The 26,863-nt window shown below is 37.4% G+C and overlaps 2 protein-coding genes across 2 annotated transcripts in view; one reads left to right on the top strand and one right to left on the bottom strand.

Moving 5' to 3' along the window:
• Window positions 1–481: 481 nt before the first annotated feature.
• Window positions 482–15,747, top strand: LOC129259092 (serine/threonine-protein kinase LATS2-like). Its single transcript, XM_064098298.1, has 6 exons — window positions 482–2,921; window positions 3,001–3,594; window positions 4,496–7,105; window positions 7,759–7,992; window positions 8,517–8,623; window positions 9,148–15,747. Exons 3-6 carry the CDS (start codon window positions 4,543–4,545, stop codon window positions 9,646–9,648), a joined length of 3,405 nt encoding a protein of 1,134 aa, XP_063954368.1. The 5' UTR covers window positions 482–2,921; window positions 3,001–3,594; window positions 4,496–4,542; the 3' UTR covers window positions 9,649–15,747.
• Window positions 15,748–16,579: 832 nt separating this feature from the next.
• LOC129258494 (NADH dehydrogenase [ubiquinone] 1 alpha subcomplex assembly factor 4-like) overlaps window positions 16,580–26,863 on the bottom strand; it is a 30,084-nt gene continuing 19,800 nt past the window's right edge. Inside the window, exons 2-4 of the mRNA XM_064098944.1 lie at window positions 20,735–20,832; window positions 19,395–19,574; window positions 16,580–17,853 (exon numbers count right to left, since the gene is read on the bottom strand). Of these exons, the coding sequence (XP_063955014.1) occupies window positions 17,716–17,853; window positions 19,395–19,574; window positions 20,735–20,832 (416 nt within the window). The 3' untranslated portion in view covers window positions 16,580–17,715. The remainder of the gene's footprint in view (window positions 17,854–19,394; window positions 19,575–20,734; window positions 20,833–26,863) is intronic.

Raw genomic sequence — 26,863 nt, 5'->3', positions numbered from 1 at the left:
CAAAGTCTTGTGGGTCACCATTGTCAACAAGATAATAGGCCCAGGAAACGTGCCACATTCTTGGCATTCTTGGATCAGGACCACTGATTCCTCTGTGTGTGCTCTCTGAGCGTGCTGGGAGTTTGTGTCTGGTTGTGATGTAAAGTGGGTAGAAAATAAAAGACCCATGAGGTCATAGGATTAGTAAGGTTTGATCTTCTGCCCATTTATTGAGAGTGCATTTTGTAATATCATGATTGTAAATAGAATATTCCCCTGATTATAATTGTACTACGACTTTTAAGTGATTACATAATTGGACACACGCACCTGAGATACATCTACATAATACATGCAATTTAAGCCTACATGTACATGAGCATGTAGGTCTTTACTTGCATGTTTTTTTTTATGACGATAATGATGATTTTGAAGATGATGATGGTGATGAAGGTGATGATTATTGATTGATTGATTGATTGAGTGGTTTTATTTCTCATATGATGATGATGATGATAAAAAAATGATGACAAATTGACAATGATGACTAGTCCTATATGTACATAAATCATCAGTCATCATTGTAATTAAATAAAGAATACAGTGATTGTGGTTGAGGAAAGTTAAATTATTTTTCAAATCAAAGGTTACAGTAGGCCTACTCTTTTTATCACTCTGCTATATGTACATACTTGTAGGTGTATGTTAAATTGCTAAATATTGTAGAATATTATTTGTGGAAGATCTTGGGTTGATTCTGGGAAAGATTGTGGCCCGAATGCCATTTGGGCTGTGTAAAGGGCGAATGCACCTATTACCCTTGAATTGTTATTACGGTTTCTACTTTTTATGCTTTTTATGCATTCTAATTCATAGGTTTAAAAGAATAAGATTTCTTGTGCCCTCGCTGTTTTAAGCAACTGCAATGCAATGCAATACATGTACATGTGGGCCTTGCAATTTGGCATCACATTGGAGAGTCATGATGTACATGTACATGTATTATATGCCTACTCTGTAAATCATGTGCAGTACTGCATCATACAGTACACTACACTACACTTGACTTTCATATATTACATTGGAAAGAAGTCCATGGCATTCTCCAAATGTTTGGAAGTGGGTCACAGGCATATGTGAAAAAGCTATGGCGGAGTGGTAACAACAGAGAGTCTGCAGACGCAGGATCTGGTCTGTGCGCATTCCGGGGATTCCCATTGCATGTTTCAGCGCCGGGAAATCAATGCCCCCACAGCCCCCTAGCAAATTCCGATGGGGTTTCTTGCTGGCTTGAGTGGCATAGGGCTCTATCGTTCAAATCTTTAGCTCTTGAAAGGTTAACAAAGTTTTTTTTAATGATAATAATTCTCGTATTACATTAGACCTACATTGTACATGTTCATCTGTACACTGTACTCTGTAGGCATTTTTCTGTAACCCCCCCCCCCCCTCTCTTGACAGAGCATACATGTAATCTCATATTCTACAGTACATACATGTATTTCTAAACATTAATTTTGAAAATAATATGCATCGATGAATGTACACCATGACTGCACGCTCCGGTTGGGAATTTTGAAAACTAAACATAATTAAAATTTACAGAAAATTAAACTAAAAGTCTACGAAATTCTACAATTTCACTTCAGATATTGCAAAAGTGTTCCCATCATCTTAATTCTTAAATGCATTTAATTTCAATATAATAATTCATGAAATTTGCTCATACAACCTAAACTGATCATGATCGGCCATTGATGTAGTCAACAACACCCTCAACTTTACAAGTTCCATAGACATAGGACCCACCTCTCAAAAACTGATAAATAATGGAAGGCTAATTCCTGCCTACCCTAATGGGCAGTGCTCAAGCATGAATAGTTTTTCCCTTTTTTTTTGGGGGGGGGGGTGTCATTTGAGAGTTTATTTTATTGACTTTCTTTATAAGCTATCCCTCCATAGTGGTATTATTTTTAATAGTTGGCAACCATTTCAAAAGAGAATAGATTCAATAGGGGGTCTTTTTTGGTGATGAACTGTAAATGTTGGGGTTACCAGCATAATGTACATAGGTGATTCCACGGTAACTCGCATTACACAAGTTTGTATGTGTCTTTTCTAATACCTGGTGCTGTCAGTTTTACAGGGATGAGTCTTTCAAGTTTATACTGTCAATTTATCTTAACATCCGAGGCTTTAAAACAATACATACACATATAGAAAGGTTGTACAGTGTATGATGTACAGTATACATGTACATGAATTGTGGACGAGTGACTTTCCAAAAATCGGTCAGTCGCATTACACAAAAAGGACATGAAAAAAAAGTGACTGAATTCTTTTTGATAGTTCTTTCAAATCAAAAGAATTTTACCAATTTCAATACTGTACCTGCAAAACATAGCAGTCTCAAATAAGACATTGGCATTGGGAGGTAACTTTGAGTTTCTTTTGTAGATACAAAAACGCTGGTCAGTCGCATTACGGTCTGTCGCATTACACTTTGTCCAGCACCACAAATTTGACATTTTTAACCCTTCCTGCAACTTATATTAAAAAAATTTCTTTTGATATCATGATATAAACTGATGACCTTCAGATTATCCAACTGAAAGTTTTACAAAACAAGCAATAGTTTTCTGTTAAATAGAAATTCAGTTAAAAAGTATATGTAGTCCCATGCATATAATTTTTTTGCATGGTTCAGATTCTCCTTTAAGGAGATGTCTAAGAAAAAAATTTGAGGCTTATTTTGATCACCTTTGTATTTATGAACTTCCATATGAGTTTTTTTAAAGAAAATTTTGATCCAGATTTGAAATAGAGTCAATTAAAATTTTTGGAAAGTGTCTGCTTTAATACATGTATCGCCCACATACATGTTTAGTTGTGAACTTGTGATTGATTTTATGTGTTCAATTGCAACCATATTCCACAGTGCAGTACTTCCATCTTCAAAAACAGTATATTTTATCAAGGACCAGTTATTTGGAACTCAATCCCTTCTGACATTCAATCAAGCAATCATTGGGCAACTTTCTTTGGTTTTGATCGGCTGAGATGCATCATTGTAACTGTGGTAGTGAATTGCAATGGACTATTCATAAGCTGATGATTCTGAAATGTTGTTAAATGGTTGTTTTGATATTCCAAACATGGAGTAGTGTGTGTAACTGAAAGGTCCTACATGTATATCAAACAGCTGTTGGATTGAATTGGTAACTGTGTATTAAACATTTGACAAGTCCTTTCATGAAACTCTGGCTCTCCCTGATCAGTAATCACCTGTGTTATGTATTTTTTCAACCCATCATTCAGTTTATAATAGCATCATTACATGATCAATGTTTTGATGGCGTCAAGTTCAACTACATGTACAATGTACATGTACATGATGTTTATACTTATAGTAGAATTTACTTTTCTCCTATTTTGCTGTTCCCTAGCAGGAAGTTGGATTGAAAGTCTCCCAGCTCTCCAGGCTGTATCAACAGCAACAGCAGCCTAAGGGCCCTGACTCCCCAGATAGTAGCATCAGAGACAGTAGTAGCTATGCCAGCAGTACAGACAGTTCCTCAATCAGCAACGGCAGTGGTTTCCGCTCCATCCCAGCAGGTGATGATAAATAATGATTTTGAAAACTGTATAATTCCGGAGGCGAAAATTATGAAGATATAGAGCCCTGATATTAACCTGGGGGTGTTTCACAAAGATTTAAGTATGTTTTAAGTCACACTTAAATGCTGATGCATACATGTACAAGAAGATATGCAACGCAGAATTTTATTAATCAATACTACTGCAGTAGTGCGCGTCCTCTTCGCATGATCTGACCAATGCGGTCATGCCTTTTATACTGCATGCAATAGACATTTAAGTGCGACTAGTCTAAGTCATACTTAAATCTTTATGAAACACCACCCCAGGCAGGGCTTTGTTAACAAAGATGACTAATGTTACCTTAATCAATTCAAACACTGTACATCTCAGTAACATCGACAAAAGTAACTTCAACCTGACCAATGGTATGTATGTATATATGCCACTGGAAATAACGTAATAACATTGTTCAAATCCAGAGTGTGCCATAGTAAATCTAGTAATGATATAACTATCGATCTAGGTTAAAAGCTATTTTGGCAGTCTGATGATTTGATATGATATGATGCTGTTTCGTATATCAATAGACCCTTGTAGAAAAATAAAGAAATAATGGAGAATTTAATCAATAATAGATATGAAAAAATATTGCTTGATTAGACAAAGCACAGCAATAATTACACAGAAACATGAAATGGTACAACTTTACTTATTAGAGAAATCATCACAACATTATATGACACTCGTCTTGAGGTTTTACAAGTAATTATCGAAGTACAGTACATGTATGTAAAGGGTTATATTTTTGTTTGTTTAAATAAGTTAACTGAAATTGTGAGCGCTTTGGGCCAAGTGGCAAAAGCGCGTTATAAATATTGAGTATTATAATTATAATTATTTTATTTCCTTGCCACAGGTTATGGGTTGAAGCGGAAATCTAGCTACGATGATAGAGGACAGCCAATGCTACAGTCCAACACACCTGGGGAGACCTTGCAACATCCATCACCCTACGGTCAGCAGACTTCCCGTCAACAGATCTACTTAGCAAGTGGTGGTGACAATGCCCGCAGTCTTTCATCCGTATCTTCAAACAACTCCTTCAGTGATGGCAGGACTTCTTCCATTCAACAGCAGCAGCAGCCACAGACTGCTTATACAGGCCGTTCGTACAACTCCACGATGGCCCATGGGGACAGTTTGGTAACGAACGCGCAGGCAATGCCTTATGTGAAAGCTGTTGCTCCTGGGGGTGACAGTAGACTTCAACCGCAATGGAATGCAATGAATTACAGTGGTTATTCTGGACATTCAAGAGATAGTAGCGGACAAATTCATATAACGGCTAGTAGGGCGCCATCAAGTAATCTGCAAAGCACAAACCCTAATAGGTCTGGTGCACCTATGGAAAGGACAAATCTAGCAAATAGGCTACATGTAGGTAAGAATGGTGATGTGATTTACCAGTCGTATGTGAATCCAAATAGAGACAGTTCAGGGTATAAGTCTAGCCTGACTATGAATAGGGTGCCAGGGGCAGCTGATACTGGTTATAACCAGTTAACAATCAATCCAGAGGACAGAACTATCAAACGTCAAACTGTTATCACAATCTCGACGACATCGTCAACGACATACTCGACGGGAAAGACGTTTACCGTATCAGATCCTATGTCATCACACAATCCGCCTCCTTATCCTCAAGGAAGGACTTATAATGTTCAAGCCGCAACGGCAGCTGCACAAGGTCAAAGCATTCCCCAGTCCAATGGATACGACTTGGGACAAAGACATGGAACAATGACGCATGCCACCTATGCAGGGCAAGGTACACATGTGTCCAGTCAGTTGGCAGTTTCGCGTAATCCACCAACTGGTTTGAATGCGGCCTACAATGGACAGGGTACCAACATGTCAAATCACCTAAATGTACAACCTAGTCCCACACCTACAGAGCAACATCGAAGCTGTGCTCATATAATGATATTACCCGCAGACAATCAGCCTAGCATTTACAGTCCAGATATGATAAGTGCTATGATTAATAAAACTCAGCCTCCCCCAAGTTATGAATTCAGTACCCAAAATCGGCAGACCCCAAATTCAATTCAGACTCAAGCAGGTCATGTCGGTGGGCCTCAGCAAAGAGGAGGCACACCGACCATGACTCAATCGCAGTACAATACAGCAAGACTCACTCCGCAGAATAGTCAGGGTCCTAGCAATAGTAGTACTGTATTCAAGCCAATCCCATCACAGATGGGAGGCAACGTGGTACAGATTCAAACCCAACTCCCGCAACATCATCAGCCTCAGCCGGCAGTTGTGACAATTAGTCGTATAGAACCAAACAATGATTTACCAGGAAATAGCAAACCACCGCCACCATACAGGCCGGCAGCTACTGTGCAGAATGTGGAGATGAAGGCCAAAGACTTGCATCTCAATGTTCCAGTTGCTGCTGCAGTAAGTTCAACTGCCGTACCAGGGCCTGGTTACTCCTCACCACCTTTTCTTCAGTCCGTTAGCAGTACCCCAGTTGCAAAACCTGTCCTTCAGAAAGCCCATGGACCTGATCAGCCGCCACCTGCAAGAGGTCCATCACCAGACACGATCAGCACTCAAAGCACTAGCACACAGAGCTCTTCCGCAAGATCAGAATCCCCTCTTGTCAGACCTCCATCTCTTATTTCAGAGATTTCAGATGGTTGTGATTTGGAGAGTGCATCTAGCGATTCCCAGCCGCTCGAGAAGAGCAGGATCGAATCTCCTGTGCCTGAGCGTCGGAACAAGGGTAGGCATAAGGAACGGTATGAGCCTCGTGTCAGGGTCTACAGACCGGAAGCCTATAAGTTTTACATGGAGCAACACGTTGAGAATATTCTCAAGTCGCATCGGCAAAGAATCAAAAGGCGGATGCAACTTGAGCAGGAGATGCAGCGTGTTGATCTCACCCCAGGGGATCGCGACCAGATGAGGCGGATGCTTTTCCAGAAGGAGTCCAACTACCTCCGCCTCAAGCGTGCCAAGATGAACAAATCCATGTTCAAGAAAATCAAAACCCTTGGCATTGGAGCCTTCGGTGAAGTGGCTCTTGCCAGGAAAGTTGACACCAATGCCTTGTACGCTGTGAAGAAGCTACGGAAACTAGACGTCATACAGCGTAACCAGGCAGGCCATGTGAAAGCGGAGCGGGATATCCTGGCAGAAGCGGACAACGAGTGGGTAGTCAAACTATACTACTCCTTTCAAGACAAGGAAAACTTGTACTTTGTGATGGATTACATCCCAGGAGGTGACTTGATGAGCCTCTTGATTCGCCTTGAGATCTTTGAGGAGGACCTTGCAAGATTCTACATTGCGGAATTGGTCCTGGCCATAGAAAGTGTGCATAAGATGGACTTCATCCATCGAGACATCAAACCAGATAACATCCTGATTGATAGAGATGGTCACATCAAGCTCACTGACTTTGGCCTCTGTACTGGCTTCAGATGGACCCATGACTCCAAATACTATCAGAAACGTGAGTTTAATCATTTTATACCTTGCTTTCTTTCAAGATGGAACAATGCTACACAAATGTCCATTTGATGTAATAAAAAATGTCTATTTAAAGTAGCCTGCTGAATTTGTATTATCATTTTCTAAAGTCCCTGTAGCCAAATGCTGTAATGTATTATTGCTAATAATATCCAATTGTGAATATGTTTCATACATTTATTTACCAATATCCAAAGATCAACCCCCCCCCCAAAAAAAAAAATGCCCCTGACATTATACTGCCAATGACATGTGACATGAGAAAACATTCTTTGTTCTTTACAATCAAACAAGTGTTCCTGTCATCACACCAGTCAGATTAAGTTTTCAGTGGTAAAGTGACATAAAATGCATTATCACTCTACTGCATAACATTCTGCAACACGAAACATGGTTTACATCACTGATTGAAACGAATTAATGAAATTCCATTGACATGACAAATTTATTTTCATTATAGCTGAAGTAGACCCAGAGTACCAACTTTCACACAGCTGAAGTTCCTTTGAACTCGGTGGTACTTTAATACTGTCTTCAATACACTTTAATCACGTAACTTCAAGAGTGAATATTTGATGCAACTGCTCTTGACAATTCAGCTATCGTTCTACCATTACTTTTAATCCTACGCTACAGCTGGCCACAATAGAACGGACAGTATGGAGCCCTTTGACACCATGGACCGAGGGAAATGTGGGTGCAGTCACCACCATTTTGATGCCAAAGATAAGGAGCATGACCGTTCCTCTCATGACAAGCGCCCTCTGAAGACCCTTGAGAGGAGAAAGAAGCGTGAGCAGGAGCGATGCAAGGCCCACTCCCTGGTTGGAACCCCCAATTACATCGCCCCTGAGGTTCTTATCAGAACAGGTAAGGCTTTATTAACCCATGGAATTTTTAAGACATTCATTTTCACAGCTCTGGGTCCAGATTATCATATACATGTAAATACTAGTTCAGCTTCAGTATACTGCAGTTCGTGTAATCTCTCTGTCAAATAAATGCTTTCACATTACTTAAATTTGAACTCGGTGTAATGGCTCTCTATCAAGAAACAAGATAATTGTTAAGATTTTGTTGCTCGTTTTTCATTGCATTCACAGATCACTACCTTAATGCAATCTGTTGTCCATCAATTATTCCATGCCCAGAAGGTCTCGACACTCATTAACATCTGGTTCCCTCGTAATTCTACAAGTCTTAAAAAAACTTTGGGGAAAAGATCCTGTGCTCATGCATTTCTATGTAATAGCCTCCTGAAGACATCAGAAACTATATCTATATTGAGTCTTCTCAAAACCTTTCTATTTACTGCTTTATGCACCTTCAGCACTTAATAGAGTGGTTTTAGTGGCTTATTTATAGGTCCCATTTTCATTATTTTTGCTTTGCAGGGTATACCCAGCTGTGTGATTGGTGGAGTGTGGGTGTCATCTTGTACGAGATGTTGGTTGGTCAACCCCCGTTCCATGCAGACTCGCCTGCCGAGACCCAGTTTAAGGTATGTAATTTGTGCATTTTATAATATACACGCCATCACCGATGCTCATTATCACAAGCGGCTTGTGGGTCAATCACTTTTTTCTGAGACATACAAGATAGTACTGGCCCTGAAAGAGGATTGAAAAATCAAATCAATATTTAAGTGTGCGATGAATCCCAATAGCAGGCACGGATAAGGATTAGTCAGGAGAACTTCCAACTGAATGCCTTGCAATCAAATTTCTACATAGATAGTGTAATACAAATTGCTATTAATATGTAGATAGGTACTGTATGAAATGTTTTTTCCCCTCCCCCCAAAAAAAACAATAAATAAATAAATAAATAAAAATAATGAATGAAGAAATAAACGAACAAAAAAAAAATTGTCTCCCTAAAGAAAAGACCTTTCAAGATGTTAAGAATCAAATCAACAGACACCCCTAGTTTATTTCCTACGCAACTCTGTATATTACCTTTTTTTTACACTAGAAGCAGGAAGTCGATTCTTATCCCAACATTTGATTGTATTCTGTGAAACAGGTTATAAACTGGAAGCAATACCTTCACATCCCGTCCCAAGCCAAGCTCAGCCGCGATGCCTCTGATTTCATCCGCCGACTCTGCACAGGACCAGAGGAGCGCCTGGGCAAAAACGGTGTCCTAGACATCAAATCGCATCCGTTCTTCCAGACCATAGACTTTGACTCCAACATCCGCAAGATGAAAGCCCCCTACATCCCCACCGTCCGCCACCCGACGGATACCTCCAACTTCGATCCCGTCTCGCCGAATAAGCTAGGCTCCAACTCCAGCACAGACAGCTGGGACAGCAACCCTACCGAAGAGGAGAATCATCGGCAGCAGACGGATCATGCCTTCTTCGAGTTCACCTTCCGGAGGTTCTTCGATGACAATGGACATCCGTACCCGCTGCCCATCGACATTGACTCGCCGCCTGGACCTGGTGAGATGGAGAGATCTGAAGGGGACGGAGCAGCCGCTCAGAGCAGCACCGACTTGCAAGACATGGACTATGTCTGATAAAAATGAACAACAGTTCATTTCCTTCATACAAGATGACAGCATTTGACATGCTGTGCCTCGTTTGAATTGTCTTTTCGTGTTTTCTGTTGTATGGTATGTTTTCATTAGAATTTCCTTCCCCTCAAAGGGGTCATAATCTTGTTGGTTATGATTATCTTGACTTTCATGATTTTCAGCTGCACCGTAAATATGAAAAATGTAGTGAATTAAAAAGTTTAATATGCCAGTGTCAGAAATTTCACCTAAAGATCCATGTGAAAGTGGATTAAAGGCCTCACAATTTAATGCAATTGCAGTAGATCCTTTTGATAACTTCCTTCGAGCACATGTGGGTATATATATTACTCGATTAATACTTAAAACCTCGCCTCTGAAATTTATATTGATGATCATTCTAAATCCTAGACCGTGTTTTGTATGTATTTTTTTCAGCCCTTTGGTTAGAGCTACATTACACACCTTTATTGGTTGTTTTTTTTTAGAGGGAAACCAAAACATATTCAGTTGCGTGACCTCCATGCACATCCAAGATGGAATGTGGTGACATTCAACACGCTTGAATTGTCAGACCACGATCCTTGTCTAGGTAGTGTTCACACGGGGAGTTATAGCACTCTGAATTATGTTTTTAATTGACATTTCCGACATATTTGTGATTGGATTACTAAGGTGTGAGGGTTTCTCTGTGGGTTTAAAGATTTTGATGTGAATGAATTGAATTTATTCATTCCTACAATTTGATGACATGCACAGTGTATTTGAGATGTTCACGGCTGTCCAGCTCTTGTTGCTGATGCTATGCTTTGTTCTAATGGCCTTCTTAATTAACATTCTTTTTTTTTACTTTTTTTTTTTTTTTTTTTGGGGGGGGGGGGCATGTTTAAAGGTGTAATTGTCCATTATTACGCATCATTCATGTTTCCAAAGCAACAAATATCAAAGGGCTATGCTTATCCTTATTACAGGTGCCTACATAAACCTGTATTATGGGTGACATCAAGAGATGAGAGCATACATTCACACAGTAGATTACAGGCATTAGGCATACCATTGCTATCAGCTTTAATGTGTGTATGTGTAGGAGGACACCATTGTCATGGTACATTCCGACATGCCTGGAATAATTGATATTTAAAGACAAGAGTTGAAGAGGTCGGGAAGTAAGTCACCATGCCGAGTGCAGGGATAGTCATCTTACAAAACAAGACATGGTATGCATAGATATAAGAGCTAGAAGGCCGTTAAAGCAAATTCATATTGTTGGTTATGCATTATAGGGTTTCGGGTTTACCAAAGAGGTTATATATTAAAGGAGGCAAATTCCTTTATATTAGGTAAACGATATCAAGACATAGCATATATTAAAATGAAACGAGCTAGAAGGTCATTATGGAAATTTACATTGTTTGTAATTGCATTGTAGGACTCAAGTTTACTGAAGACACTAAATACATATAAAGCGGGCAAATCCCTTTTAAAATAAGAATTTGGTTAATGATATCATTACATGACATTCAAGAGAAATAAAAGTGGAAACATTGTGAAAGGTTATTGTTAGTATTGGTATTACGGCATTATGAGGTCTGAACATTAAATGTGAACTTTTTACTGAAAGAGTTTAATGTCGAAAGGGGGCAAGTCCCTTTTTAAGAAAATTTTGTTGATATTATAAATTATTTCCTCTATTTGGAAATATTTACATTTTTGGAGTTTTAATAAAATTCTATTACTCTGTCACTCCTGATATATGTTGGTTGATGGGATAAACAATTACAGAATTGCTTCCCTCCCAAGAATTGTCACTAAAGAGAAAGTATTCAGCTCATCATTAGTTTTGAAGATTAATGCCAAGTAAGATATTATAGTTTGTCGGATCCATGTTGCTCGTGGGCTACCCAAATATCATTTCAGGGTGAGGGTTTAAAGGGCATTATTATAAACCTACACAGATGTACTTTTATTGTAATTAGGAGGGGAGTTCTCTTCTTGGCTTGAACGTCAGAGTATGTCTCATTGGCACCCCCCCCCCCCCCCCACTTTCCCCAGTTAAAGGTAAATTCCAGTTCTGGTAACGATCTCAAAATGATTTTTTACAGAATCTAATATAATGACCACCCAAGTGTCTGTTTCTATGAATAAAAAATATGTGCCAAAGGATTCTGGAAGAAATTGTGTAATTGCTGAGAAATAAGCAAAATAAGCGCGGATTCGGTCACTTCCGTCGGGTCTTTATTCCAGCAATAATAATACACTGTCCCACGTGTGCCTATCTGTGTTGGCGATCTTCAGTGTGATCGTATTTCAGCTTAGATTTTATGATTTCACAAAGTTCAGTTTATGTAACTGTACCAGATCTAGATCCACGATGATATAGTCATACTTAACCTTGGTTTTACAGACTTTCTCACGAAATTAGTGTTTTACTGCAACTACTGTAATTTAGCTTTAAAATCTCACCAATTAAGCAAAAACAACAATGTCGAAGACTTGATGCTTGTTTAACCAAGTGAGATAAAATCAATGCAATTTACTGCCTCTGTTTCATCAAGGATTAATGGGAACATTAGTTGAGTGCAAAGTCCATTTCGATTAACATTCTTTGCCTGAAAACAAGGCAGATAAATAAACAGAACCTGCTCGTACTTGTTGCTTTTATTGGAAGTGAATGCTTGGGGTTTAATTGTCTAGGTTTCATAAAGCTGTGTGTAAAGTTGCACACAACTTTAAACATGACAGGAACATGTTCTTAAGTGCTAAGTCAGCTACATAGGGTTACATGTATATCATTCATTTAGGACAAGAAAGGATCACCAGTCGCGTTTAAAGTCAATTTTAACTTTATGAAACACCCACCAGTGTAGATGTGTTTTAAAACCCATCGTACTTGAGGTTAAGTTTCAGAGAAAATTATGTATTCAAAAGTATTCTTCATACATGAATTCACGTAGTAATGTATTCTCATTACTGTAGTTGTGTTTTTAAATTATGTTGAGTCAGAATTCAGGTGTATACTGATACTAAATAAATGAAATAATTCAGTTCAGATGCAAGTGAGGTAGAGTTCTCATTGTGAAGGAATATATGTATTCAGACAATTCTTGTGCTGGAAGTTGAGCTAGATTTGATGGGCATATACTCAAATTCTATTGAATTTTGTGTTTTGAGGTTAATCAAAAGGAGGAGCCGTGGTGTAGTGGTTCTGACTCTCGCCTTGTAAACAGAGGGTCGTGTGTTCGAATCCCACCGCGGTCTGGCGTCCTTTGGCAAGGCGTTAATCCACACTTTGCCACTCTCGACCCAGGTGCTAAAATGGGTACCCGGTAGGATGTGAAAGTCATTGTAGCTTGTCCAGTACTGTGTGCGCCTCACCGGCGACTGACTGGAATACTCCCCAGGGAGTGGAGGATGTGCACACATTGTGTGCGGGAATGACTGATTGAATCCGATGACCGGGGTAATAATAATATATCTGTAAAGCGCTTAGACACGTCGTTCCGATGTATTAATCGCTATATAAAAAACGGATTATTATTATTAATGTGCATTAACAATGGTTTGCCCCTCCAATCTCTTATCAGAACATTTTTGTGTCACTGCTGTCCATATGTCACTGAACAGTCATAGTGCGCTTGAGCAATTACCCTCTGGTGTAAATGGGGGGGGGGTGAGTTTCATTCAACACAGACTGTCCCTAGTAGTTGTAATGGATTATACACTATGCAGTACTTGTTAACAGTCACTAATCAAGAGGTAAATTATTGAAACCCTTTATTTGAATACAAGGTCAAAAGGCACATGCCTACCTTTACTCCATGATATATCATTTTGGGCATATGTTGAAAACAGTTGTGTGGTATTGAATGGGTTAATGAATTGATGGTAATCTCTATCGAACAACATCACTATTTGTGTCCATCATCTTTAAGTACAAATAATCGTGTTTTGTCAGAACTTGGCAATTTCATAGCAAGATTTTAATGTAATTATGAATAAGACCGTTAGGAAGATGAGATATCCATTAAAAAAAAAAAACTGCTTGAACTGATGATCAAAAGGCCTTTTTTTACCAGATCCCATTCACACTGCAGATAAATTTTGCGTTCTTGTATGTTTTTGTGTCTCGTAATAGTTGTTTCAGTTTTGCAATTTGGCTGTAGTCACAATCTTAAATCAGAGTGTACTACTTTGCTCATCCTACTCTGCCCCAAATTTTTCCTTTGATGGCTAAAAAAAAAATCAAATAACTCATAATTTTGGGTGTAACCTTCATTTTAGGAATGCAAGGAATTTATTAGAATACAGCCACCAAAATGCTTCAGAGCTTATATGTGTGCATCATAATTTGATTCTAATTTACTTGAACACGAGGCAAATTTTTTGTGTTGCACGTTTATTTTGTTAGTTTCATGTACGAGTGTGTTGGGTCGTTTGAGATTAATATTGATGATTGGGGCAAATTTATTTCTGAATATTAGTGGATACTGATTGTTTTTGTGTGTTTAATTTTAATCTGGTAGCTTTCCATGGGAAATTTGAAGTGTAAAGATTAAGCTTGCACAAATAATCTCTTCTAAATTCTTGACTTTTAATGTAAAATTCAGTGACCCAAAGTTCTTTGAATATGAGAAGTAATTTATTTTTAAATCCTTACTTTTTCATCAGTTTTTTGTTCGAGATATGCAGAATCTGCCAGTGCAAAAACTTCAAGGTTTATCCTTAATTTTACCTATTCTCCTTTTCGGTGAGAATCTTCTAGGAAAACCATTCCTGACTTAAATACTCTCGGCAGTCATAAAACTGTTATTTTGTTGGTTTTTCTTTTATGTAGATCTCAACCATTGATTATCATGAAATCATGAGTCATAAATTGGAAATATTGCACCCTATTTGTGTCAGTGCACAATTTAGTTTGAAATGCTCCTTTAATATATTACTTACTTTATTAGTGGAATCCTATGGTTCTTTCCTTGCCGAGTCCTCTTTTCCCTCCATTCCTTTTCTCTTTCCATATTCACTCTTTTATGTCTTCTATATTCAATTTTCTTTTATATCTACCCCCTCCTTTAAGCATATCAATCATATTTGTATATCTACTCTGTTCTTCCCTCCTCTTTCCTTTACAAGGGAGGGTTTCATGGCAACAAATACTGATTTTCACTGACAAATTTGTTCTGAGCCAATCAGATGCAAGGATTTTGGTAGCTTATAACAGTGAAAATCACTATTTGCTTTCATGAAATGCTCCCCTACCCCCCCCCCTTCAATTTCTCTGTATTGCATCTCTTTTCAATTCTGCATCTTTTTGCAATGTCTCTCTTTTACTTTTTTTTGTGTCTCTCTGTACTTCCTTTAACATTTCTTTCAATCTAGAAATAAACTCATTGACAGATCTTTCTCTTTCCTTGTACAGCATAAATGCTGCTTGTTCATCAATGTGTGTTCAATTTCCCTTTATATAGGCCTTCCTTAGCACTCGGAGTGTTTCTATTCTATGTACAAGTAACATTTTTGAAAGCTTAAAGTTCTTGAAAGTATATTCAATTTTGATAACAAATGAAGGATTTAAAAAAAGATGAAATCTTTGCTGAAACTAACTAAAAAAATGTACAATAATACTGAGCCAAAGATTTTCATGTTTTATAGCGATATGTAATTATGAATATATTTAAGAAAATTTCGCCAGAGGCCAAGAAGATCAGTACATACTACTTTTGTCAATAATGTAGAGTTTGTAGAATAAAATAATGAGAGTTTATATTTGTGAAATGTTGAGAACGCCTTGTAAATGTTTTTTTTTAAGTATTCCTAACCCTGGTAGATCTAGCTCCTATCATGACCAAAAAAGGAGAAAATAAATGTATATTTCTATGAAGATATATACATATTTCCCTTGCATAATATGAGCGTGATAGGGGTAAAGATGTGTTATATAATTGTGAGCCCCCTGCATATATGGTGTTTTATATAATTCAAACTATATGTGCATAATAAAGTTTCTGGGGTCATAAATTGTATATGTGAATATTAGATGACCAAGACATGTTTTGTGTACATGCAAAGGAATTAAAATCAACATGTCTATTGAAAGTATATTTACATCTGTGTTGTATTTTTTTCATTTGTGTTGTGTGGAAGGAGAAGTTAAAAGTCTTTTTTTTGGGGGGGGAGGGGGCAGGAATGGTAAAATCAGAGATTTATATTCATGAGGTTCCCAGGATCAAAACTACGACTTTTTTCTTACTGATATCTAAGACTAAGTGCAAAGAGGAAATTTGTGTAATATAATTTCTTAAAAGAAACATTGACATTATTTATGACACTTTTTTCTTTCCTTCTGTTTGTAGTTTATTCATACCATAATCTGGAGATAAAATATATCTTCAAAACTTTACAAATTCAAATTAAAAAAAATCACAATGAAATAAATATTACTTTTGCCAATGATAGAGAAATACATCAACTTATTTTGCATAGAAGTATAGTCATGCCTTGCAAAGACACTGCGAGGCAGTAGGAGACACCTTTTCTCCTGCAAAAAGCCGGAGTCCAATCAAATGCTCAACAAAAACTAATGTGAGAGTATGATGTTATATGCCTTGCCACCACTCCTTATGACGGTTTGTTTCATTTTGAGAATTGATGCAGGTCATATTCCAGTTAAGCTCTTTGCATTTCATCTCATATCCACTTTGATTTAACACCACTAAGTCTATATGATCAGATGAACGGTGGTGTAAAGAGCTAAAAATTTTGAGGGGGCTAGATGTTGCGTATTGTGTAAACTTTATAGAGTTGCAAGTGAGCAAAGGGAACAAGCAAAATTTCGACATTTTCATTTAAAAATCCAATTTTGTGATAGATTTTGACATAATATTCAGAAAATATATTTCACCCTTCTCTTTCCTTTTTTTTTTGGGTTGGTCGTGAATTTTTGTTGCCCCCCCCCCTATATACGCCACTGAGTATGAACCAAATTTTCATTTGAAAAAGGTACAATATAATGAGATGACATAGTGGAATTAGATCATCCAGGCATTAGACCAAATGAGACGTGTAGTTAGACCAAGTGAGTATTATACCCAAGAACTTGTTTTACCAAGTAGTAATTAAACCATATTGATAGTAACCAAAAGATGATGGTGTCAGATGATCTGATCATAAGACCATCTACAAGTAGACCAACCTTTCACCTTGGGACCATCTTCAATAGGCAAGGATTACGGTACTATACACTATTATAGAATGATGATGAGAATCCTAAACAAATGATTTAGTGAAATTTATTTCCCCCCACCCCCAAACAACCCTATATACCAAGGTTTTTTTTATGAATTGGTTTGCATGGCAATAATTCTTTCCTTTGAATAGACAGAGCTATAAAACGGCCATGATAAGATGAGGATGCTAATTACGAAGAGTGCCTTGATGGTTGATCTCATTTGAATGAAGATTTTTTTTTTATAGAAAAAGATCAAATACTGTTTTCATACATTATTTGACATGTTAATATATTCCATTTGAACATCAATGCCAATATCCATGATGAATTACAGTATTTTGATTGTTGTTGAATGACAATAATACTGGCTGTTCCTAATGTGTTCATATACAGCTTTAATAGGAAATAATTATTAGACCATACCATATTGGAGCTTGGTAGGAAAGTGATCTATTCATTGTTTTCCGAACTGTACGACATTCAGTTGAATGATGAATGCACTCATCTAGGACTCATGCAATGTTTGCAAGCTGAATGCAATACATCCTATATACCAATCAAGGGTAGCCAATATTATAATCATTTCATTATCATATTTCATGAAAAACCATTCAAGATTAGAAAAGAATACTCTATTTTAGTATATTTATCAACTTTCATGTCACAAAGTGGCATCTCCGGGCATATTTGCTGACCAAAGTCAAGACAGGGGTCTATCATCTCTCACACTCTGTTGGCAGTGAGGACACATTCTACACCCTGGTATTCTTCCATCAGAGATGGCAATCAATTCTTCAATCCCAAACATTTCAGTCACTAAGGTTACTTCAGGTGTTGTAAGATCATCAGCTGCCTTTGATGCGAGGGACATCCTTGCCATCTATGACCGGTATCACCTTGAAAGATTGGAAGTATTCCAGGATGTTCTTGGTATCCTCTAGGTCCATCTTGAAGTCCTGAGCTAACCTTTCTGCAGGATACTCCTGTAAATGGAACAAGAAGATATGATACTTTGATTAGAGGTATTCCAGGATGTTCTTGGTGTCATCTAGGTCCATCTTGAAGTCCTGGGCTAGCCTTTCTGCAGGATACTCCTGTAAATGGAACAAGAAGATATGATACTTTGATTAGAGGTATTCCAGGATGTTCTCGGTGTCATCTAGGTCCATCTTGAAGTCCTGGGCTAGCCTCTCTGCAAGATACTCCTGTCCAGCAAAGGAGATATGACACTATGATTTGTTTGAAGTATTCTAGGACGTTCATCAAAGAGCCAATCTGAAATTTACATACAGTAGTCATAGTAATCCCATTTTTTAAATGATTATACATTTTGTATTCCTTTAATGATTCTCTCACACTGTCAACATTCTGCTTTATTTCTCTCATTTCTTGTCCTGGGAGTAAAACTCAAATAATCGATGTGTTCGATCATTTCAACAACAATCAGCAACCTAATACCACTTTTTACATTAATCGAATGTTCGGTAGATGTTGATTACTGATTTGAGCCATTCAAATATCAACAGTACATGGCCATAATCTTTGATATTTGACAAGGAAGTGCAAGATAACAAATTCAATTTATGCTAAAATTTAATGAATTCCAAACATTGTGACTCTTTCAAGGCACAACACTGACTGCCGCAGTGGCTACCGTGCATCATTCAACTATGTTGATGTGCATGTCATAGGCAATGTGCTGGGACACTCAACTGTGTCAGCTCATTCATATGCATGACCACTGCTAGGTCCTGCAAATAGGTCAAATTTTTTGGATAAAAAATTCTAATAATGCGGGTAACTTGACTATTCAAACAATTTGATTGTTTACCCTGGCGAACATTTTAACAGAGAAAAGGGTACTCATCCCAGGCCTAATCATTTCCTTGCTCAGGTCAAATTCCCCTTTCAAAAAAAAAAATAATAATGCCTCCTGCAACGACTAACAGAGGGCAGAGGCATGAAAACCACACGAAAATAAGAGCTTTGTTTTGCAACATTCTTTATAAGCTGGAACACTTTGACAAGTGAAGTTTATCAAAACAATGCACCACACAGGAGTTTGCCAGTGAAGATTTAATACTAACTTAAGCCCCGATCACACTTATTCGGAATCGGCAGGAATCAAGCAGAAGCTGGAACAAAACAATATTTAAAAAATCTAGAAATTTTTGGGAGGAACTTATGAATTCACCAAACTGTAGTTGAAATTCAGCAAATTGACTAGGTGAATCATCATACACTAGTCAAAATGAACCGCAATGGAGTCAGATTGATAATTCGTGCTACATTCTTGGACATTCTAGGCGCATTCTAAAAATTCTGACTGCATTCTGAGTGCATTCGAAATATTTTTGTCATTTCTTTTGGCCGTCCCGAAGGTTTTGGTCATGTTCAAAACATTCGAGGGGTATTTTCGAACGGTGTTCGAAGTAGATTTAAATGACCGACTGGTGGTCGAACAATAGTCCTTTCATTCAGGCCAATTCTGCTTGATTCGGAATAAGTGTGATGGGGGCTTTACCTTTTTGTTCCTTTTGTGTCTGGCTAAAAGTTCCAATGCTTGTTCTACAGATAGTCTCCCTTCTGGTATTTCATCAGGTTCTAAGAACACAGATGGTGAGCCTGGAGTGGACTTTCTATTCTTCGGTAGAGGGCGAGGTTTCTTCTTGGATTCGGCAGCATCAGCTTCATTCATCAAACGCTTTTAATATAAAACAAAAAAGTTACATTTTAAAGCTACCATTTTTTCATTTTTCTTTTCTTTTTCTGAGAAATCAAACCTGTAATGTCTTTCCTCTTTGTTGTGTTTTATCACATTACATTTTTCTCATTCAAAATTTTCCTTATTCTCCTTATTCAATATCATCCGATTCCAAAATGGGTATTTTAAAGAATATGTTGTATGGTGATCACAACAGTTTATGATAGTGACTGTTTTTAGTTCCTGCAGTAATATCCTTGTGATGCAATAACATTTAATTTTGTTTTGCACTTTTGTTTGCTATCATGCAGAGATTGCATATTAAGCATGCATGTTAATTTAAATAAAATAGCACAAATTGTGTTTTGAAACTCACAGGTTGAGTTTTTTACAAACACTACCAGCCAAGCACCAAACAGTAAGTAAAATCCAATATTTGAATTAATTTATTTTACACAGAATCAACTTTTTGACAGACAAAAATCAAAGCTGTGAAACATGCTCATCAGAGAGGGAATGATTTGTTTAGGTAATCAAAAGACTGAAACGATGCAGAGACAGCAACAGTGTCTTTCAATGAGAATTTAAAAGATTCAGAATCGTTTAAAATTTCATAGAAAAACGATACAAAATAAGAATAGATTAATTTTAAATCATTATTTTTATTTAGTTCACCATAATTCTTTAACTACAGGTAATTTTTCATTGAAAGTCAATTATTTTTGGACCACAGAAATCTATTTGAAAATGTTATCTTACAAGAGGTATGTAACACTCAAGGTCTAAAAAAATGCTCTGACATTGGCAAATTAAACTTCAATATGTAAGTTAACCTGTACTCAAAAGGGATAATAGTGTAGCTTTTAGATCTATGTTCTAAAGTAACCAGTAATATTTTAAATAAAACCCGTCAATGAGTCATTATTGTAGTTTATTTCATTTCTAATTAATATTCCTTTTTTTCCAAGGTGACAACATATTTTCTATCATGTCAAACCTTTACGTGGACCACCAGGATTTTCTTGTGAATCATGCAATACACTTATATCATACTTAACAATGCGGTTCAAAACGAATAGGTTCAGTTATACAGTATTGAAAGAAGTATTGTTGCTTTCTGGGGGGGGGGGAAGGGGTTGGGACTGGGGTGGTGAACTGACCTTGCCTGCAACCTCTTGAGACATGACCTTGACATCTTTCAGCATTCCAAGAAGATTCTCATCTTTTCTCTTTTGCTGATTCAAAACTTGAGGATTTTCTGATTGAAAACAAGAGGAATATCTTGGTTTAGAATAGACAGGCATACGCATAACAATAATGTTGGGGCAATAATCTTGTACTTGTGATCAATGTCTCCAAATAAAATCATCATCCCTGATTCTATGATATCACAGAAACTGTTTGGGTTTTTTTTTTTATCAGGAGCCTGATCAAATTAAAATATGGGTCCATATCTGTTTTCCTGTATAAAACCAAATCAAGCATAGAATGGGCTGAAAATTTTAATGTATGATCTTCAGATGAAATTTTCTTATATCCAAATTGGAAGTTACCTCTCCATGCACAATTTTTTTTTAAGGTACAAGTAAAACTAGATTTTTAGAAAAATTAATTTTTCCAAAAATCATCATAGATCTGAAAAAGATAATGACATTGACCCTTTCATGTCTTTATGAACCAAGGTCATGCAATGGGTTGATAGCTCAGCTCAGCCAGACAACTGAATAAAACCATGCATTGTGACTAGAGTTTACATTTTTATTTTTTTTGTGGGGGGGCAATTTTGCCCATACATTGATTACACAATAAGCCTCCTAATATTCATATATTGTGAACAAAAAGCATTTTGACTCATATGTGCATTCTCTCTCAAAAATATCTTGCCATTTTATTCAAACTTCAGTTTCTAATATGCTTTTCACACTGTACTTTTTTTCCTTAACGTTTTCGCAAAGTGGGCTAGCACGGTAAATAGTACGGTACTATCTGGCCCTACAAAAAAGCAGGGTTAGCCGGCTTATTGTGGTGCTAGCACCACAATTGCGGTAAGAGATGCAGTGTGAAACGAAACTGGGCTAAGAAAAAGTGGGGCTAAGCAATAGCCAACCACAGAAGTTGAAATTGCACGTTGATCACGCTCTGTATGGTAAAATCATCAATATTCATGAGCTGTGGGATAGTCCGGGGTTAAGGCGTTAACACTGGCTAAGCAGATAGTATGGGGTTAAGAAAGAGTGTGAATCCAAAAAAAGATAGTATGGGGTTGAGGAAAGTCCGGGGTTAAGGATAGTACCGGGTTAAGGAAATGCAATGTGAAAAGCATATAAGTTAATTTTAAATTTTAAAAGATTTTTGTGTTGGATTTGTTAACAATAACAGTTGAGTTATGGAAGAAAGATGGAAGCCGATAATTTTTTTTTCATAAAAAAAGAACTTGGAATCATGATTTGTTATACCGAGGTTGTTTTACCTGACTGCTAAGAAAGCACGAATGCCTGTGAGCAAGCAACCAGGGGACCAACGGCTTAAGGTCCTCTCCGAGGGACCCCTGGTAATGAGGATAAATGCCTTACCAAAGGGCACTAGCGCACCACTTGGGAATCGAACCCGGGTCACCAGAATCCGAAACCCCCGCTCTACCGACTGAGCTATCGCGCCTAGCCAGGCGGCTTCTACTGAGAGTAAAAATCATTTACTAACGTAAGGTTACTCTCATACGAAGCCAGGCCTTCTATCTCATAGACCCACACAAAGGAAGCCAAAACCTGAAACTTTCACCCCCGAGATTTCTACTTTCCTTCTAAAAGATCTAGCTCTAAATCATGTACATGGGATAAAACTTCATTTCCGACATTTCTACGCTCTCGTTGTTATTTTTAAAACAAGAATTCATCAAAAAAATGAAAAAATATTGTGAAAAGACGGAAGAGACTTGCCCGATGTTTACGCCGCCATCTTGTTTCTTATTGTACTTCCCCAACGTTACGCGACGCTCGCTCGTGGGTCTATGAGATAGAAGGCCTGGCTTCGCCTTCGTATGAGAGTAACCTTACGTTAGTAAATGATTTTTACTCTCTAGACAGTAGAGGCGCACGGCCAATATTGGAGACTGTCTCCAATGTGGGAGATTATCTCCAATATCAGAGACTTTTGTAAAGAATTTGGGTATCCAATTTCAGAGACAGTGTCCAGTTTTGGAGTCCAATTTCCTTTGTTTACATTTGCTGCAAAAGGATTAACTTGGCGGCAAATAAAAATGTGATAAGCAGATTCCTCATGAAAAATTACCCCTTTTCACCGTCTACTTTAAAAATTCACCGTCTACTTTTGTTTTGATAAGGATTTTTGTTGTCAATCACGCACAAAACAAATGGGCTTCTGACCTCAGTGAGACAAAATTTTGGGTGGAAAAAATCATGCTTTTGTTGGTGTTGTTTCTTTTGTCCTTTTGCAAAGCAAGTCTCCAATGTGGGAGATTGTCTCCCCTATTGGAGAGAGTCTCCCATATTGGCCGTGCGCCTCTACTGCTAGAAGCCGCCTGGCTAATCGCGCCTCCCTCAAGATGAATAGAAACCTCTATGAAGGATCAACATAACTGAAAACATTCATTCATTTGCTGCTAATTTGTTAACAATTTTGTTTCTATTTCCCCAGCGATTCTTGACCCTCACCCTGGACCTGGTTAGATCACTGGGCCGGGTGGGCTTCACCGTCCTCGGCCTCGCGCCGGAGTAGAGTCAGCCAACAATAAGCTAGCCAACAGCAAGCCAGCCAACAGTTCCAGCCAACAATATCGCGATGTAAGATAGATCAGATACAGGATTTTGCGCAGGAAGAGAAGCGTGCATTCTTGTACAAATCAAACAAACGGGGTCAGGTGGGGTTTCCCTTCTTTCAATTTGTAAAGAAAAACAACGGGCTAGTGCTTAAATTTTAGTTGCCCACACCCCTATATACTCTATGTGTTTTCGTATATTGAGGAGTAAATTTCAACTAAAAGTCCTCCTTATAAAATACAATTGGAAGATTGCTCCTGAAATTTATTTTGGGTGTGTGTAGGGGGGTTTCCCTTCTTTCAATTTGTAAAGAAAAACAACTGGCTAGTGCTTTAATTTTAGTAGCCCACACCCCTATATATACTCTATGTGTTTTCGTATATTGAGGAGTAAATTTCAACTAAAAGTCCTCTTTATAAAATACAATTGGAAGATTGCTCCTGAAATTTATTTTGGGTGTGTGTAGGGGGGTTTCCCTTCTTTCAATTTGTAAAGAAAAACAACTGGCTAGTGCTTTAATTTAAGTAGCCCACACCCCTATATACTCTATGTGTTTTCGTATATTGAGGAGTAAATTTCAACTAAAAGTCCTCTTTATAAAATACAATTGGAAGATTGCTCCTGAAATATATTTTGGGTGTGTGTAGGGGGGTTTCCCTTCTTTCAATTTGTAAAGAAAAACAAGGGGCTAGTGCTTTAGTTTTAGTAGCCCACACCTCTATATACTCTATGTTTTTTCGTATATTGAGGAGTAAATTTGAACTAAAAGTCCTCTTTATAAAATACAATTGGAAGATTGCTCCTGAAATATATTTTGGGTGTGTGGAGGGGGGTTTCCCTTCTTTCAATTTGTAAAGAAAAACAAGGGGCTTGTGCCTTCGATTTAGTAGCCCACACTCATATACACTCCTATATATTCCACGTTTTTATATATATTGAGGAGTAAATTTGAACTAAAAGTCCTCTTTATAAAATACAATTGGAAGATTGCTCCTGAAATTTATTTTGGGTGTGTGTAAGGGGGTTTCCCTTCTTTTAATTTGTAAAGAAAAACAACGGGCTAGTGCTTTAATTTTAGTAGCCCACACCCCTATATACTCTGTGTGTTTTCGTATACTGAGGAGTAAATTTCAACTAAAAGTCCTCTTTATAAAATACAATTGGAAGATTGCTCCTGAAATATATTTTGGGAGTGTGGAGGGGGGTTTCCCTTCTTTCAATTTGTAAAGAAAAACAAGGGGCTTGTGCCTTCGTTTTAGTAGCCCACACTCATATACACTCCTATATATTCCTCGTTTTTATATATATTGAGGAGTAAATTTGAACTAAAAGTCCTCTTTATAAAATACAATTGGAAGATTGCTCCTGAAATATATTTTGGGTGTGTGTAGGGGGGTTTCCCTTCTTTCAATTTGTAAAGAAAAACAACTGGCTAGTGCTTTAATTTTAGTAGCCCACACCCCTATATATACTCTATGTGTTTTCGTATATTGAGGAGTAAATTTCAACTAAAAGTCCTCTTTATAAAATACAATTGGAAGATTGCTCCTGAAATTTATTTTGGGTGTGTGTAGGGGGGTTTCCCTTCTTTCAATTTGTAAAGAAAAACAACTAGCTAGTGCTTTAATTTTAGTAGCCCACACCCCTATATACTCTATGTGTTTTCGTATATTGAGGAGTAAATTTCAACTAAAAGTCCTCTTTATAAAATACAATTGGAAGATTGCTCCTGAAATATATTTTGGGTGTGTGTAGGGGGGTTTCCCTTCTTTCGATTTGTAAAGAAAAACAACGGGCTAGTGCTTTAATTTTAGTAGCCCACACCCCTATATACTCTATGTTTTTTCGTATATTGAGGAGTAAATTTGAACTAAAAGTCCTCTTTATAAAATACAATTGGAAGATTGCTCCTGAAATTTATTTTGGGTGTGTGTAGGGGGGTTTCCCTTCTTTCAATTTGTAAAGAAAAACAACTGGCTAGTGCTTTAATTTAAGTAGCCCACACCCCTATATACTCTATGTGTTTTCGTATATTGAGGAGTAAATTTCAACTAAAAGTCCTCTTTATAAAATACAATTGGAAGATTGCTCCTGAAATATATTTTGGGTGTGTGTAGGGGGGTTTCCCTTCTTTCAATTTGTAAAGAAAAACAAGGGGCTAGTGCTTTAGTTTTAGTAGCCCACACCTCTATATACTCTATGTTTTTTCGTATATTGAGGAGTAAATTTGAACTAAAAGTCCTCTTTATAAAATACAATTGGAAGATTGCTCCTGAAATATATTTTGGGTGTGTGGAGGGGGGTTTCCCTTCTTTCAATTTGTAAAGAAAAACAAGGGGCTTGTGCCTTCGATTTAGTAGCCCACACTCATATACACTCCTATATATTCCACGTTTTTATATATATTGAGGAGTAAATTTGAACTAAAAGTCCTCTTTATAAAATACAATTGGAAGATTGCTCCTGAAATTTATTTTGGGTGTGTGTAAGGGGGTTTCCCTTCTTTTAATTTGTAAAGAAAAACAACGGGCTAGTGCTTTAATTTTAGTAGCCCACACCCCTATATACTCTGTGTGTTTTCGTATATTGAGGAGTAAATTTCAACTAAAAGTCCTCTTTATAAAATACAATTGGAAGATTGCTCCTGAAATATATTTTGGGAGTGTGGAGGGGGGTTTCCCTTCTTTCAATTTGTAAAGAAAAACAAGGGGCTTGTGCCTTCGTTTTAGTAGCCCACACTCATATACACTCCTATATATTCCTCGTTTTTATATATATTGAGGAGTAAATTTGAACTAAAAGTCCTCTTTATAAAATACAATTGGAAGATTGCTCCTGAAATATATTTTGGGTGTGTGTAGGGGGGTTTCCCTTCTTTCAATTTGTAAAGAAAAACAAGGGGCTAGTGCTTTAGTTTTAGTAGCCCACACCTCTATATACTCTATGTTTTTTCGTATATTGAGGAGTAAATTTGAACTAAAAGTCCTCTTTATAAAATACAATTGGAAGATTGCTCCTGAAATTTATTTTGGGTGCGTGTAGGGGGGTTTCCCTTCTTTCAATTCGTAAAGAAACACAACGGGCTAGTGCTCTAATTTTAGTAGCCCACACCCTTATATACTCCTATATATTCCACGTTTTTATATATATTGAGGAGTAAATTTGAACTAAAAGTCCTCTTTATAAAATACAATTGGAAGATTGCTCCTGAAATATATTTTGGGTGTGTGGAGGGGGGTTTCCCTTCTTTCAATTTGTAAAGAAAAACAAGGGGCTTGTGCCTTCGTTTTAGTAGCCCACACTCAAAAAAACTCCTATATATTCCTCGTTTTTATATATATTGAGGAGTAAATTTGAACTAAAAGTCCTCTTTATAAAATACAATTGGAAGATTGCTCCTGAAATTTATTTTGGGTGTGTGTAGGGGGGTTTCCCTTCTTTCAATTCGTAAAGAAACACAACGGGCTAGTGCTCTAATTTTAGTAGCCCACACCCTTATATACTCCTATATAT

The sequence above is a fragment of the Lytechinus pictus genome, chromosome 4 (assembly GCF_037042905.1).
Source record: "Lytechinus pictus isolate F3 Inbred chromosome 4, Lp3.0, whole genome shotgun sequence".
In the NCBI taxonomy this organism is placed as follows: Eukaryota; Metazoa; Echinodermata; class Echinoidea; order Temnopleuroida; family Toxopneustidae; genus Lytechinus; species Lytechinus pictus.
The sequence above is the reverse complement of the archived record's forward strand: the minus strand, read 5'-3'. Positions and strand labels throughout refer to the sequence as shown.